The sequence below is a fragment of the Tetrao urogallus genome (assembly GCF_951394365.1).
Source record: "Tetrao urogallus genome assembly, chromosome: 3".
Taxonomy (NCBI): Eukaryota; Metazoa; Chordata; class Aves; order Galliformes; family Phasianidae; genus Tetrao; species Tetrao urogallus.
In genome coordinates, this window is record NC_136815.1 from 51,321,570 (window position 1) to 51,338,370 (window position 16,801).

Genomic DNA, 16,801 nt, shown 5'->3' on the forward strand with positions numbered 1-16,801 from the left:
TGGAAGCATCCTAAAGAAACGCATCTGAGTTCTTAGAAGATCTCAAGAACTGCAGACATCCTGGAGATACCCTCCATAAGGACCCTCCAAAATCAAGGAAACGTAACAGCAACATCCTGAGAAAGTAGGAAGTGGCACTTGTAGCTGAAAGAACAGAAGAATAGCCTGGGAAAAGTAAAATTTTTGTCTGCACAGTAGATGTGGCAGACCCCTAGCTGTCTCAGGTGAAAAACAGAAATTAGCAGCATCTGTTGGCTGTGCCAAGTAACAGTGTCCTACACCCTCTCATATCTTTGTGCTAATGACTTGTTTTCTATCCTAAGGCTTCTCTTCTCTCTGGGGACTTCCCAAACAGACTGGATTTCCACTGGGGATGCCTGGCTGACTATAAGCTGGCTCCGTGGTCTGTGATGCGAATGGTCTTTGAAATGAGACTAGTGCGTATAGGTCCCACACTTGAGATTGGCTTGGGGAATACTGCTGGGATATTTCATATATTAATGAATGTGTATATTTGTAGTAACCCGTAAGATTTAATAATATACATGTGTATAATCAATGAATATTAAGATGTTAAAATTACAAAATAAACAAGAGAGTTTGGCAAAGCAGATAACGATAACAAAAAGAGAACAGATAGAAAGCTTACCCCTATCCCGGGCTCACTTACAAAACTCCAGCAGAGCAGATCTGCAGAAGATATCCTTCCCCACTGGTAGCCAGCTCTCTCTAGTCAGCCAGGCTCCACCCCTTCTGGCAGCACAGGTGAATTGCCTTCACCTGTGCTCCTCTGGCTGACTCAGTGCTTGTCTCAGGTGATCAATCAGAGGCTCAGGTCATGATTCAGCAGTTCCCATACAATATGACATATGTAAGGCTTGCTGATATTTCTGATGGTTGCTATACAATTAATATATACGTGCTTAATTTTCTGGTCATTTCTAATTGCTTGATAAATTATTAATTACAGGTATACTTGGTAGAGGTGATTTGTTTATGTGTATAAAGCAAAAAAAAAAAAAAAAAAAAAAAAAAAGGAATTAAACCCTCCATGTCCTTGTGCATTATGGAATTTCACAACCCTACTGAGAAGACGCCCATACACCCACAGGCTGGGTAACCTTTTAGTTCATGACATGTGGTTACGTTATTTTCCTGTGCTGAACATGTTTTACTGTTAGATATCCTGACTGATTGCAGGGAGCTCAGAGATGGGAAAATGCTATTCACATTTTCAGTGCAAATGAATCATGTTTCCACTGGCCTGGCCAAGTACTTTCATTTCAGCAGTTGAACTCTATCTGTTTTGTGGCTGATGCCTTTCAGTTGCCTACCATTTTGCATAGATATCTCTCCAAACAATGATTTTTTTTCCTCTATGACTTCCAGATCCTCTTTCTCTAATTTGTCTTTATTCATCTCATTCTTCCATAACTCGAGATAACGAACTGTGCTTATGTGCAGGACCTGAGACCAGGAATAGTAGAACCCCCAAGATGGAGACCCTTACCCTGCATGTTTTCTGCATGCTTTCAGCATGCTTTCAGCACAGTTCATCCTGAACTTCAAGACTGTAAGTTTTATCACAGAATCACCAGGGTTGGAAAAGACCTTCAAGATCATCCAGTCCAACCATCACCTATCGCCAATAGTACTCACTAAACCGTGTCCCTCAACACAACATCCAAACGTTCCTTGAACACCTCCAGAGTTGGTGACTCCACCACCTCCCTGGGCAGCCCATTCCAGTGCTTGGCCACTCTTTCAGAGAAGTAGTATTTCCTAATGTCCAGCCTAAATCTCCCCTGGCGCAGCTTGAAGCCAACCCTTTAGTCCTATCACCAGTTACACAAGAGAAGAAGCCTCCAGCTCACAACAACCTCCCTTCAAAGAGAGCAATGAGGTCTCCCCTGAGCCTCCTCTTCTCCAGTCTGAACAATCCCAGCTCCTTCAGCCGTTCCTCATAAGGCCTGTGCTCCAGACCCCTCACCAGCTTTGTCGCCCTTCTTTGATCCCACTTCAGGGCCTCAATGTCTTTCTTGCAGTGAGGGGCAAGAAAGGGATTTTAGGGCTTTGTTGCTTTAACATAGTAGCCTGGAGGTGTTTCTTCTATTGTCTGTCATTGTTTTGATTGTTCTGAACTTATCTGGACACAGTATGAAATTCTGATTCTGCTGTGTGTGCTTATCCAGAGCACAAGTCTTATGGGGAGTGGCTGAGGGAATTGAGACTGTTCAGTCTGGAGAAAGAGGAGGCTCAGCGGAGACCTTATCGCTCTCTACAGAGACCTGAAGGGAGGGAGTGGTGAGGTGAGGGTTGGGCTCTTCTCCCAGGTAGCAGTGGTAGGATGAGGGACGATTTAGGTTGGGCATTAGGAAAAAAATTTGCCCAGAAAGAGTGGTGAGGCAGTGGCACAGGCTGCCCAGGGAGGTGGTGGAGTCACTGTCCCTGGAGGTGCTCAAAAACTGTGTGGATGTGGCACTGATGGACATGGTTAGTGGGCATGGTGCGATGGGCTGATGGCTGTACCAGATGGTCTTACTGGTCTTTTCCAACCTTGATGATTCTATAAGTCTATTACATGACTATTTGGTTCTATCTTCAGAAGATTGGAGAACATTTTGGGTACATATATGTACCTTTATGTACCGATCGGCTAGAAAATGTTGAACTATTCCAGTAATTTAACACATGGGAGACAAGCTGTTGTCACATACAAATTTTTCCAGTTCTTTGGTAACCTTAATAATTCTATGATTTCACGGTCTCGTTTCATTGTTTCTGCAATCCCCAGACAAGGAATATAACTGCAGGATAAATGGATTGTAAGACTTGAACGACAGCAGCACTCTCCTGACAGTGATCAAAGTGATATGTGTGGAGAACAGGACCTTCTCACCCTCTGCTTACAAAACAACGTGGCTTTTATGCTTCAGAACTGAAATCAGACCTTCCACGGGATGTATGGAATCTTCTTACTACCCAACCTCAATAAGACAAAGCGTCTCACATAGCAACAGTACGGCAGGAGTACATCGCTATCACAAGCACCGCAACAGCCCTCCTCCGCCCTCGCTGCGAGAGCAACACTCGCCCCTCCCGCCTAACGGCCGCCGCGGACACCGCCGCGCCGCAATCCCCTCGCCCAATCAGCGCTCCGTTCTCCAACCTTCCACTTTCCGAGTGCCCCGACCGCCAATCGCCGTCTTTCACTGCTGCTCGCTCCGCCCTCCCCCATCTATTGGCTGACGGCGGGGCGGGGCGAAGCGCGCGCGCGGGCTTCCCGCCAGGGCCATTAGGGGTGGCGTTCCCGCTGCGCTCCGGGTGAGCCGGGGGCAGCTTCTCGGCCCGCAGGGGGGGCGCCGTGGTGCGGGGGGCCGGGCCGGGCCGGGCCGGCGCGAGCGGCGGTTTGAAGTTTTGGCGGTTGGGCGGTGTCCGGCGCTGGCGCTCGGCTCCTTCCGCTGCCCGCTCGCAGGAAAGAGGCGGCGGGACGCGGGGAAAGGGGTCCCGGCCTGCGAGCTGGTGAGCGTGGGGGGCCGCCGGGTGCGGCTTGGGCCGGGTCCGGGCGGTGGGGGTTCGTGTGGAGCGCTGAAGAAGCCGAGCCGGGGCCTCCCGGTTCGAGCTGTGACGGCAGCCGATCGCGTCACGGAACTCGCGGCTCCCCAGGTGGCTTCTGCTGCTGTTGGGGCAGTGCCGGAGGGCGGTCTCGCTCCGAGCGGCTTTGCGGGCTAAATATAGGCTGGCACCCCGAGCGGCGTCGGCGCTGCGGCTGGCGGGGAACGGCTCTTTTTAGGAAGTCGGAGGGGGCGGTAACAGAAGCGCCCGAAAGGTTTGCAGGGGGGAATTGTGATCGATTCTTAAACGTGCATGTGAGCCGAGCGGGGCAATGGCTAAGCGGCACCGGCCGCTGTGTTTGGGCAGCGTTTGTGAGATTGTTACCGTGACGTAGGTAACCGTGTGCTCTTTTACTTCCAGATGCTGCTGGACCAGGGCTGACTATTGCCAGCAGGGTGTTGCTTTAGGCAGATTGCGCAGCACGATGGAAAGCTTCAGAAACATTGCCGATGAGACCTTTCCCAGCTTCCTGGGCAGTTCGCTGAATAGCAGTGCCAGCATCCTTGTGGAAAATGTCACCATCTCCTCCAACCCTGGCTTACCTGTTGCAGCTTCAACTGTTGCCAAGAACAAAGCAGGCCATGACAGCAGGTGAGGCCCTCGTTTAATTCTACTTAGTAATTCCACTTAATAATCTTACCAGCTGTCTGGTTTGACCCATTTAATTTGGAAGGAAAAACTATCATCACATATTATTACACTGCTCACTAATCAATAGTGGGTGTTTGTATTAGCAATGAAAAATCTGGGTGAGGTTCGTAACTCATAATGTAGTTAGCTTTCCATTAAAGTTATTCTTCAAAGGAATAATTTGGTTTTTAGAATGAAAATAACAGTACTTGAAGGGAGCATGTAAACAGGAGGGGGAATGGCTGTTTATTAGGGTGGATAGTGATAGGACAAGGGGGAACGGTTTTAACTAAGATGAGGTTTAGGTTAGATATTAGGAGGAAGTTTTTCACGCAGAGGGTGGTGACACACTGGAACAGGTTGCCCAAGGAGGTTGTGGATGCTCCATCCCTGGAGGCATTCAAGGCCAGGCTGGCTGTGGCTCTGGGCAGCCTGGTCTGGTGGTTGGCGACCCTGCACATAGCAGGGGAGTTGAAACTAGATGATCATTGTGGTCCTTTTCAACCCAGGCCATTCTATGATTCTATGAACAATTGAGCATAATTTCATTTTTTACCTTGAGTATACTCTAGCCATTCGGAGAATATATTTAAAAAACGTGGGTACTGTGTTAACCTACCTAAATCTCTCACATTTTAGAAAGGTAATGTAAGTAGAGACACCAGCTAAATTTTAATACAATGTATAATGATTTGTTCAACAAGGGTTAAAACCAACAATAACAACTGAAACCTTTGTTTATATCACTGCTGTCCCATGTGACTTTATATGCAGTAAGGTCAGACCATTAAGGCCTGTCTTCAGAAGTGCGCATTCCAAAAGTGGCAGTAGCCAAAGAGAATAAGAACGTGGTCATTCTCTTAAGAACTTGAAGAGAAGGAGCCTCAAGAAAGACATTATTGCTCACTACAACTTGCAACTCCCTGAATGGAAGTTGTGGTGAGGGCTGGCCTCTTCTCCCAGGTAACAGCAATAGGATGAGATGGAATGGCCTGAAGTTGCACCAGGGGAGGTTCAGGTTGGATATGAAGAAAAATTTCTTCTCGGAAAGAGCGGTGAGGCAGTGGCACAGGCTGCCCTGGGAGGTGGTGCAGTCACCATCCCTTGAGGTGTTCAAGAAGCGTGTGGATGTGGCACTGAGGTTCGTGGTTAGTGGGCATGGTGATGTTGATTTGTGATTGGACTGGATGGTCTTAATGATCATCCTTAATGAGTCTGTGATCCTATTTTCAGAAGATTAGAGAATGTTCTGGGTACCAAAACATACCTTCTATACAGATTGGCAAGAAAATGCAGAACTACTCAATTAATTCAACACGTGGGAGATTAGTGATTACCAAAGAACTGGAAATAATTGTATTTGATTACAAAATAGAGATGCTTATCACAACAATTGTGTTTTCCCTCCCCACTCTTACAGGGTTTCTGATATCCGGGCATCTTATTTAGAAGAAGGGAAGCACTTACCTGCATCCCTATCTTCTCATGGTAGCCAGTTGGATCCTGAGCCAATGGGGAAGTTTGCCATCAGTTTTCACGATGACATGTGAGTGAGGCTGTTAAACTAATTTGTTCCTAAAAAGCATATAGCAACATAGTATTTAGATTTGTATATGCAATGGGCTACTCATGGAATATGTTTGGGTTTTGAAAATGAAATTATCAGCCATAAAAACCAAGCCAAATTGGGTCTCTAATAGTAATGTATCCTCCTGCCAAACATCCCATTCTCTGCTCTAAAAAGACTTTTCAAATTTAAATAGAGCTAATGCATAATGCAAAAATGTTTCATTTCACTCAATGTGGAAACTTTAAAGTCTTATGATTAGCCCAGTAAGCTAATTGTGTATGTGGCTATCAGAAGTGAAAAGTAAGTTTTGAGCAGAATTAGTGAAATTCTTTGTAGTTCTATTCAGTAGCAGCTTTTGTAAATCCTGTTCTTTATATTTCTGCTCTAGTTTAATGTTATGAGCAACCTGCTGGTATTTATGGTCTTAGGAAAATCTTGTTTAGTTTTTGTTTGACTTGCTGTCAATTTGATCATGGAATTTTCCCAGCAGGAGCCTCTTCCCTTTGGGCTTTCCTCACTTGTTGCAAAAATGCAGAGGAGAAGAAGAAATAGGGGACAAAACAACAACAACAAAATGGGGGCGGACACGCACATATATTAACATTAAATAGCTCTAGGTGCTTCTCTGGGACATTTTAGGTTGTGGAACAGCAGCCCTTGATCTTGATAATATTCCTCTATTATAAAATGATAGGTGACGTGTGTAGAATTTGTTAATGGGAACAGCAAAATTCCCAGGGATGAAGGTGTGAAAACTGGAGAACTTCTCAAATCTTTATGTAGAGAGATATCATATGCTGATGTTGATTACGTATAATTATGGTATTTTAAATTGAAATAATTCTCTTTTTAGGGAAGTTGCTAAGTTGGTTAAAGAACCTCAGCCTGCAATTGTTAGTCTGAGAGAATCCTATTCCGTGGCTGGAGATCAAGACCAGAACGTCGTTGAGCATTCGAATCACAGTCAAGATACCTTATTACCGCTTGAACGATTGGAAGGTATTAAACTTCAAGAAAAACTACATACTTGGTCTCAGTGTAGTTACCTTATTACACTGTGGTTGTGGAGTTTTTAACCATTTCCGTGTTTTGTGGCATAGTGCAAATGGGATTTGGAAAAGAATCTTTTTATTTTGTACGAACTGAAAACGCAAAAAGCTTGGGATTGAGCAGAAGTCCAACAATGTGATGACAATGTACAGAGTTGTTTTCTACCCCTTCTCTTTCAATAGATGCAGGTTTATGAGATTGTATTTTAACTGATGTTTCTTTTCTTGCCCTATTCCAGCCAATAATGAGTGATTTTTTTTTTTATTTTTGTAGTTTGGCTGTGGCTGTACAAAGTAGAAGCTCATATTTATTTTTTTTAGTGTAACATATGGAAAAGTAGTTTGGAATGCTTGGATGTGAAAACTGTTCCTTCTTGAAGTGTGAATGGAACAGCAGAAGCAAAACAATGTTCTGTAACTTGCTTTGAAAGTACAGTTACTGATGTTAACTATACGTAAGGGAGAGGGATTCTAATGTGATCAAATTCCTTTGGCTCCTTCAAGAGAGTAGATTTCATAAATACTTCTAGTCATTACCTTCTTCCAAGCTATCTGCAGTTTTGTGAGGTAAGCATTCATAATTCAATAGACAACACGTTCTATTAAGAAGTGCATGGTTTGTAATATAAATGCACCCTGATAAACCACTGTTCATTGAAGCATTGTCTTCAGCCATTTCTCCTTTTAGGCTTAAGGAAGTGACAGTAATATAGGAACAAGATGCTTTGGAAAATTGGGAGTGCCTTGTTTGGGCTTGGTTCTGAGCATTGCTACTTGGCTATTCAGTTTTAAGTTGTGCTGTATTTGAAGCTTAAGATTGTAGCCTGGAAACTGCTTTTTGTTCCCATTTGTTTCTGAAGAATTATGAACCTTTTCAGCTAACATCTGTATTTTAGATGTTAGCTCTGTCTTGTGGGACATGATTTGGTTATGGGAGAATACAGTAGGAAAGTGGAAGCTGCTTACAAATGATTTTAAGAGAAGATACTGTCTCAACAGTGGAATGAAACAGTGGAACATAATGCTCATTTCTGCTTCTGTAATGTGCCACTCTCTCCTTTTTCACAGTGCTTGTAAGAAAGCCTTCAGGCAGTAATAGTCTACATGCTGTTTACAGTTCTAGCCCTGTTGAAACCTTGCCTTTTCAATTGTTTCCAAGATGCTTTTGACTGTTCTTGTATGAACGCAGGAACTTTGGTCTTGTTATAACGTGTACATTTCAAGAGGCTGTCTTATAGAATGGTTACTACTTAGTGTTCTCATGTTATGCTACTAACATACTGATTTTTACTATATTTTTTGTTCCAGATTTACCAACTGGAATATGTTTTCTTCCAGACAGTAAGGATAACAAGGTAAAAACTTCTTAAATACTGTGAAATTATAGATACCCTAATAATAATCTTGTATGAGACTTCTCTCTCAGGAAGGAAAAGAAAGGAAAGTGATGCAACAGTGTTCATTGTTTAGCTGTGTATACCTGCAGGCTGGAACAGCATGTCGTGTCTCATTTTGCCTCTGTTTTCCACGTCACTTCACGTAATTAGCACCACGGGAGTGTGACTCCACCTGATCTCTCTGTTGTGAAAGCTGTTGTTTATTCCTACCTTGTGCTGTCTTCTCATTCTTTATCCACGTGTGAATCTTTTAAGCACAATTGTAGTTTGCCCTAATGAAGAGACTTGGAGGAACCTTTCTGAATGCTTTTGGAAGTTGAAGTAGGCTCCCAGTCTGATCTGTGATGCCTTTATACTTGTTAATTGCTTAGAGGAATATTAGTTCACGTGACTTCTTCGGTGTTCCCAACATAAACCGCACCATTTGTAAGACCTCAGTCTTGTTGCACCTGGATTTTTTCTCTTCCCATAGTTGAAAACAGCTGCATCAGGTACTGGCAGGGCTGTGCTTCAACTGCTTTCTGCCGTTGTAGAGAAGCTGATGCTTATGGGTGCAGATGGGAATGAGAGCTCACAGCTCTTGTAGAAAACACACCTCAAGCTGCAGCCTGATGCTGTCCAGTTGTACGCTTCTTGATGTGTCAGCTGGTGTTTTCTAAATTACTTTAGTTTACTTTCATTTGGTCTGTGTTTGTGTGCATGTGTGTGTTTTATGGGCCACAGGGGCCTGTGACTTGCAGTGGAATGCTCTCAGTCTGTCACTGAAAAGTAGTACCTCTCTTTCAAAACGTCTGTCCTTTCTGAACTTTCATATTTCCTAGCTGTCAGAGATGAAACTGTGTGAGACTAAATCCAAAGTAGGCGTTGTGTTACTGCTTTCTTAAAAAATAACAACAGGAGTTTGATTTCAGTGTATGATTTCTGAAGAAGCATTCATTTAGCATTATAGAAACCTATTGTGTATTTCCTACTGTGCACTTTAAGATGAAGGATTTTTTTTTCCCCTAATGCAGATTTTTTTTCCTTAATGCAGTAGTTCAGTATTTTGGTTCTGAGATCTTTCAAGTTTGGTGTTATTCAGGTGTTTTTCCCCTTTTATGATGTTTGTGTTTCTTGCATGTTTCCTTTGTGGAAGCTAGAAGGCAAAATTGACTGGAGCTGAATACTTCCTGGGATGTGTAAGAAGGAACGGGGAGAGTTTTAAAATGTTACTTAAACCTCTTTAATTGCTTCTTATTTAGGGGATTTATGCAATAGCTGATCATTCACAGGCAGATTTACATATGGATGTTTCTCACAGGTTACTCCATCTGAACCTTCAGAAAAACTGGTAGAAACTGAAACCTCAAGTGATCATCTTAGCATTAGTCTTTCAAGTTTTTTAGAAAATGAGAAACTCTCATCTCTTTCAAGCTTAGGAGGAGATTCCACAGGTAAGGGATTTGTAACTTTACAGCTTTCTCTGGATAGTTATATTTAGAATTCTGACACAACATTGCTACCTACTTGAGGAGAAATGTATTACTTAAGCATAATTCTGTATAAAATACTTCATCAAAAACTTGTGTGAAGAAAATTACAGAAAACCCAACTTTTATTTTGAGGTGGAAGAACAGGATCATTCTTCTCTGACTGTATGTATGTGTCTTGATGCATTAAAGATTATGGAGTTGCTCTGATAGCCTGCCAGGTGATTTATAAAATACCTCTGAAGGGTGAATGGGATGTTTTCTTTTGTTTCAATAGATGATGATATTGATGATGAAGAGTTCTTTGATAACCAACTGGAAGCTTATTTTGAGCAGCTGATACCACCTGAAGTGACCAGAGGAGACATTGACATAGGGAAGCTTTCAGATGGCTGTAAAGCTCTGAAGCTTCCTGAAAATGGCTTGCTTCAAGTAAGTTTAAGATGGAGTTCCAAACCTAGTATTCCTAATGGCTGTGAAACAGTAGTATTGTTGAGAATTGGCTGCCGGGGGTGGACAAGATATTCTTTCATGACAAACCCAAACACTACCCAACAGATAGCATTAAGCAAAGGACTCTTGTTTCTTAATTTTTTTTTTTTTTGTAGTTGATAGCAAATACAGCTCTAAGCAGGAAACAAAGCACTTTAAACGAGATTCTGGCTTTCTTTTCCCTATGCAAGGTTTTCCCTAGGAGAAAAATAAAAAGAAACAAAAGAAGCTAAATAGCATAGCAGTGTTTGTATTAATTATCTTATAGTGCTGAGCTAGCAGCTGACAAATATGCTTGTTACAGAGGATCTTTCTGCTTATGTGATAAGGCATGGGGAAATTAGGTAAGTAGTTGGCTGTCCCAAGAGACATTAATCTGGAAGGCTTGCAGAAATGCTCATGGGTTTCCTGTTATGCTGTTGTCTTTATTTAGGCCTTCGTTCAGATTTTCTACACTCATCTTTGTCGGGGCCTTCTTTCTCCTGATAAGCAGTTCCAGACCTTGTGCAGTCAGTTTTGTTACTTGATCTTGCAAAGGGGTAAATAACACAAGTGCTAAGGCTATGTTACTGTCCTCTGATATGATGGAGACCTGTCCTAGGGTTAATAACTAACATAACATCAATGGTATTTCCTGAAGATGGGTCTTTTCTTGCTGGACTGCTTAAGACTTCATTTCTTAAGTCCTATTATTGTAAGTATGCTTTTCAATAACATCTCTTCTATCTCTAAGCTGTAGGATGACAAAAAGGAATAAAGACCTGAGCAGCTCTTTATTTAAATAGCTGCTAGCAATTCAGCATCACCTGTTGATATTCTAGCTTGACCTTTAGAGTAAAGTAACAGTGGGGTAGGATGCAAGTCAGCACTTGCTGCTGTAAGAGCTAGCCTCTGCTTGACAAGTTCAGTCTGTGCTGCAGTTCAGTCTAATGTTTCAGGGGCTGCTTTTTGGAGTTCTGCTTCTTGTGTATGTGAGTTTGAACTTACTGCAACTTTGAGGTGTTCGCTTGAATGAATTATGGTGCACCTTCTCTACTTTTCCCACTGCTGGTGTTAGTATCAGGCTTGTAGGTACGCGTTTGGAACCCCCTCAGGTCCAGTAGGGGAAACAATATTACTGGTAATCAAGCAAAAGCCTTTACTAATATTGCAGTCTTATGAAACCATGATTTTTACCAGCATCTGAGTGCAAGGAATTCTTAATGCTGTCTAATATCCATAAAACACTAGCTTTACCTCTTCCTTCCACTCCCAACAAGCTGATTGGGTGAACTGCAAGGAAGGCCATCTTTATATCTTGTAAATTCCAGGAGATGAATGTATTTTCTTTTTAGGCATTGCTAAATTTTATTTTGATGGTTCTATGACAAGAAATTATTTTAATAGTTGTAACTTTCTGCTAGTCTTTGTTATAGTTTAAATGCAACACTGTTCAAAGGACAGTGTGGAGCTTTCTTTTAAGACGTTGATCATCTTGTTGAAAACAATTTGATTTCTTTTCTGATGAAGGATTGTTTTATTTTTTCTTTTTACAAATACTTTAGTGTTTGCTGGCATTAATGCTTATTTCATTTTGTACGACTAGTTTTTATAAAGAGCTTTTCAATCACCAGCTTGATTACCGAGGTCATAGTCTTCAAGGTTTTATTAAACATGTAGCATCATGAGGCTGTTTTTGCAAGGGAGTAAATGGTCTCCTGAAGTCTGTGTGAGGAGGGTAAGCAGACAGCAACAGCTACCTGGTGGTTTGTCTTAGAACACCATTTCTCTCTTACAGACTGCTCGGTGTCTGTAACCCTGAATGAAAACTTGATACTTACATGCTTGACCAGAGCAGTGAAGTGTGATTGATTGAATCATGGTTGCAAAGATTATGATTATTCTAAGGATGTGTTGTCTGACAGCTTCATAAATTTCCCACTTGACTTCAAAAATTCCAGGCTGTGGGAAGTGATCTGTTAACCCTTTCGATGGCACTCTGCACAGGTTGCCAGTTGTTGATGGACAGCTGTATGTGAGGAATAGAATAGGTGACTGTTTTAAGACTGTGTGGCCATGGCGAAGAGTGAGAACAGCAGAGCTGTGTTCTCTGACCTCAGGCTTGATGTAAATAGAGCAAGATGCTGCTGCTACACTCTGGCTGTAGATGGGCAGTGGGGTAGGTGCCAAAAGGTTCCAGGTTGGAATTCTCATTCAGTGATAGATTCGGAGAAGAAATAGTACAGTGCCCTTGTTAAAGAAAATGAAATAACATAGTGGGATTAAAAAGGAAAGAGATGCCCCATCTTCTTGCTCTGTACATACTGAAGGCAGATTGTTGGACTAACATAGCCAGCAGTGTGTTTTATTTTTCCCTTCAGCATTGTGGATGTGATGTAACTTAAAATTTTTATTTCCTTTTTTTGAGGACTTTCAGGATCCCAATATGTACCAGGCTGTGACAGGAGGAGACTCGGGAAATGCTAGTGATGAAGGTTTGCAAAAGCAAGGGATGACTGGGTGTCCTGTGCAAATAGAAAAACTGCCCCGACCAAGAAGACAGCTGGTATGGAGTTATCTCTTAAATATATGTAGAATAAGGCTAGCATAAAATAAATATGGTTGTGCTTTTAAACTTATAAGAGGTTGAACTAACAACCCAAACTTTCTTTACAAAAGATGAATAGTAAGGCTTTGTTTTTTAAATATGTTTTTCAGCCATGGTTAACTTGACTATTTTCTACCTAGAGCTATTAACACAAGCAATTAACAAATGCAATTCTGACAGTTAAGAATAACTGTAATAACTTAATTTTTTTTTTTTTCCTAAGAATTCCATGACCAGCAGAGATGTGCTGGAATCCTGCAGTGCCGCTGAGTTGTGTTTAGATTCACTGTATCTTCAGTGCATCAGCAGCCATAGAGCTGATGGCGAGGGTGCTTTTTCCAAGCAGGAAGTATGGTCCTCTGAGCATCAGTCTGCTGCTTCTGATGGTGAAGTACTACATCCAGCAGAAGGGTTTCTGGAGCACTACACCAATCCTAGAATTCCTCTTAGTGCAGATGAACCTGCAGCTGACCCAGGTGCAACTGGGTGTGAGGTTGGCCTCTCTGATACTTACTTGTCTCCAACTGCAGACAGCTGTCAGAATAAAAGTTTAGCTACAACGGACTCAGGTATGTTGTTTTATATATAACATAACTATGCCACTGTTGCGTGGAAAAAGAAATAAAATTGTAAGCTGTGCATTTTTCTTTAGTAAAAAAAAAAAAAATCCACGATTTCTTTATAAATACGAAAAAATGTAACTTGAATAAATTGTTTTTGTTTTTATAAATTACTGATTGATGGCTATTGCAAACTGTTGCTTCTTTGGCAGTACTGCTGCAACTTGAAATTGCAGCTACTTGATCTACAATAACTTGTTGCTGGCCTTTAGTGAGTGGATTCATTTAAATTCAAGACATTTTGCCTCGTTCCTTTTATTTTAATCATCTAGGCATCATTTGTTGTATATTTCAGGTGATGCACCACATAGCATTGTTTATCAAAATGAAGAAGGCAAATGGGTGACTGATCTTGCTTACTATACTTCATTTGATGGAGAACAAGATTTAAACCTGTCTGAGGATGATAAAATAAATGAGTTCATAACTGGATGTATGTAATCTTTTTCCTTTTTAGTTGGCTGTTCCTATCTGTTAGTATAGTTAAGGAAACTTTTTCTCTTCCTTTTTTATTTTTTCCACTTTAAAAATAAATGGTGTTTAGTATTCAAAGTCTGTAGGCTTTAGATACTAAATCTTATTTGAAAGCTGTTGTCATCAGCATATAATGATAGTTTCAGCTGACAGCTTATTTCCATGTTTCTTACTCTTCCCACTAAGAGTGTCACTGATACCAACTGTATGAGGAAAATAGCTACCCTGTCTGTCATTTCCAGAAATGTTGGTTAGAATTTTAATTATTGTTATTCTTTTCATCAAGAAGAGGAAGCCATTGTTCTGTACTGCATGATGGTTATAAGACAGGAAACTGTAAACAAGAAATTATTATGTAAACAAGCAAGTAAATGTGAAAAGAGCTGCTGAATTCTCTGGCTGGTGATTTTTGTGAACTTCTTGGGAATGTCTTGGTGCTGAGTGCTTACGCTTAGCACTGGTACTGCAAAATGTCACTAAGGGCCATTTACAGGACTCTTCTAAGAAATTCTAGGCTTTTTGAACCTTTCTCTACTTCAGTTTTAATTTTCCTTTACCTGTCTCAGGCTGATCTTCATGAGAGTCTGTGTTTGTCGTACAAGATCGGGTAGTATGCATGTAGTGCTGTGGGCAAATAAATTCCTCAGCACCAAAATGTGTTGTGAGCAACTGTCTTACCATACAGATTTGAGCATTGTATGCAACGGAGTTTCTCCTACTCTCTTGTTTCTAAAGCTGACGTGTGGATGGTATTCTGAAGATGTCTGCTCAAGGCTGCTCTTTCTTTCAGAAAGGATGCAGTGTATGATGATGTATTGTTTATTATGAACACAAGGTCAAGCAGGGCTGTTGGGTTGTAATTGTTTGTTGGCGCTGTGTGGTTTTCTGTTGGAACAAACAAATAAGATTATCTGCTGGAAAGTTCCCTACTTATTGTGTCAGTAAAGCAGAGCTCCTTCATTGCTTCTCAGGTAGCAGGATATTTCGGATACCTGGCTGCATTTCAGACTCGAGTTATCAAATTATTTGGAATAGTTGTCTGCTGTAATTTTTTCCAGGGCTCATTAGCTTTTCCCTTACCTGATGGTTTTTAAAGAAATGATGCTTTCCACCTGATTGGATTCAGCACGGATGGCATTTTTCTCTCAGCTAGTTTGCTTGTTTGTACGGAGTAGTGCAGTGTTGCTCACTTGACAGTTTATGCTTCAGGAAGTCCTCGTAAGTTGTCTTGTCTTATATAGAGGATTAAAGAAGAATTGTTATTGACTTAAAATTCAGTTGGTTGTGACTGCATGTCATTGACAGTGCTAGGTTGCCTTTAGGCATTATAGTTGGATTGCTTAATAAAGAGGTGTTACTTTGTTTTTAAAGTTTTTGTTTAAAAGTTTTGTTTAAAAGTTTTTGTTTAAACAAAAAAACTTTTGGTTTTTTTTGTTTTTTTGTTGCTTTCCTCAAAAGCAACGAAATTCCAACTTCCCTTAAGTAATTTTTATAGACAGCAAACTTTGGCCATGTTAACTTGCACAGGTATTTCGTGAACTGATACAAACTGAACCAATCTCTTTCTTTTGCTTAAGTTCAGCACTTAATTTTCTAACCTGAATGTTGTCTAAGTTGGTTTGGAAGCTCCGTTCTACCTAGTATAGATAGCAGAACCAATAATTAATATAATTTGCGTTCAGGACAAGGTTATAAGAAGCCTTCTGTACTGAGCTCTAAGGTAGCTAGCCAAATGCTTCTTTTACTGGGTTGCCTAAAGGTTAGGGAATGCTGTTTTGAACCAACTTCACATGAACCTTTCTTGCTATTATGTGAGGAATAACTCCTGGTTTGTCCCAAGTTGTCTTGGATGTAGAATTAAGCATCTTTGCCTCAAAGTTTAGTTTAATGATGCAGAATAGTAATGGCAACTCTTATTTAATAAATGTTTTCTTTGATTTTAAGCTGAAGCAGCAGCAGTGATTGCACAAGACCAGGAAGAGTTTGAGAAAGCACACAGACTTTTGCAGGTAAGTAATGATATGAATGCAGGCAGAATAACTGCCATTTATTTACAAATGACAATTTTTGTCACTTCTTTGCAGGCAGAAAAAGTAGATGTTCTAAATGCATCTGAATTAGCAAATTCTTCATGGAAATCTGCCGGCAGCTGCCTTCTGCCAAAAATGTCTGATGTTAGTAAAGATGCCAGCTACTTACGTTTGTCTCTGGGGGAGTTCTTTGGTCAGAGGTCTGAAGCTCTTGGTTGTCTTGGTGGAGGCAGTGATGTGAAACGGGTATGTATCTCAGTGTTACGAGAGGCAAGGGAAGGATAAGAAAAAGCAGAACTGCTTTTTTTGTTGTTGTCATAACTATTTCTGAGAACTGCTTCTAATTCTGTATGCATATACAACAAGGATGAGTTGGTTTTTGATTCTCATTTGACATTTATGATGTGAAGGGATGACTAGTATTACCAAGGAATCTTTATAATTAATTCTTGGTCAAAACATAGGGTTAGAGAGAGGGAAGGTAGGCCTTGTTACAGGCTGCTTGCTGGAGATAAGAGCAAGCAGTCCACAGAGTTGAATGGAACACTATTAAGAGGGAAATTTGAGTGAGGTGTCTCTAAATGGCTGTTGATAATTGTGCTATCTAAGCAAAAGCTCACTTCCAGTAAAAGCATAATCATCTAGACCTCAGCTTACCAATAGACTTTTATGTGTTTCTTACCCGCTGTTGGGTAGACAGCATCTCACCTGTGCTGCAGACAAACAGAACCTGAGAGTTGTGTATAAGGGGATATGCTTGTGTAATTCAGTTTTGTCCTAGTGTACTGGTAGAGTGAGCATGTTGTTTACTGCTGCAGAACTGATGAGAGCACATGTACTTTCTTTTGTCTAACTGGTATAAATACAT

General features: G+C 41.2%; 1 protein-coding gene across 1 annotated transcript in view; it reads left to right on the forward strand.

Annotated features, from left to right (window-relative positions):
* Window positions 1-4,039: 4,039 nt before the first annotated feature.
* CEP192 (centrosomal protein 192) overlaps window positions 4,040-16,801 on the forward strand; it is a gene marked incomplete at both ends in the record, with an annotated part of 55,783 nt that continues 43,021 nt past the window's right edge. The window contains 11 exons of the mRNA XM_079533881.1: window positions 4,040-4,206; window positions 5,666-5,791; window positions 6,669-6,814; window positions 8,173-8,219; window positions 9,562-9,694; window positions 10,008-10,162; window positions 12,639-12,767; window positions 13,033-13,378; window positions 13,725-13,862; window positions 15,848-15,912; window positions 15,988-16,179. Coding sequence (XP_079390007.1) covers window positions 4,040-4,206; window positions 5,666-5,791; window positions 6,669-6,814; window positions 8,173-8,219; window positions 9,562-9,694; window positions 10,008-10,162; window positions 12,639-12,767; window positions 13,033-13,378; window positions 13,725-13,862; window positions 15,848-15,912; window positions 15,988-16,179 — 1,644 coding nt within the window. The remainder of the gene's footprint in view (window positions 4,207-5,665; window positions 5,792-6,668; window positions 6,815-8,172; window positions 8,220-9,561; window positions 9,695-10,007; window positions 10,163-12,638; window positions 12,768-13,032; window positions 13,379-13,724; window positions 13,863-15,847; window positions 15,913-15,987; window positions 16,180-16,801) is intronic.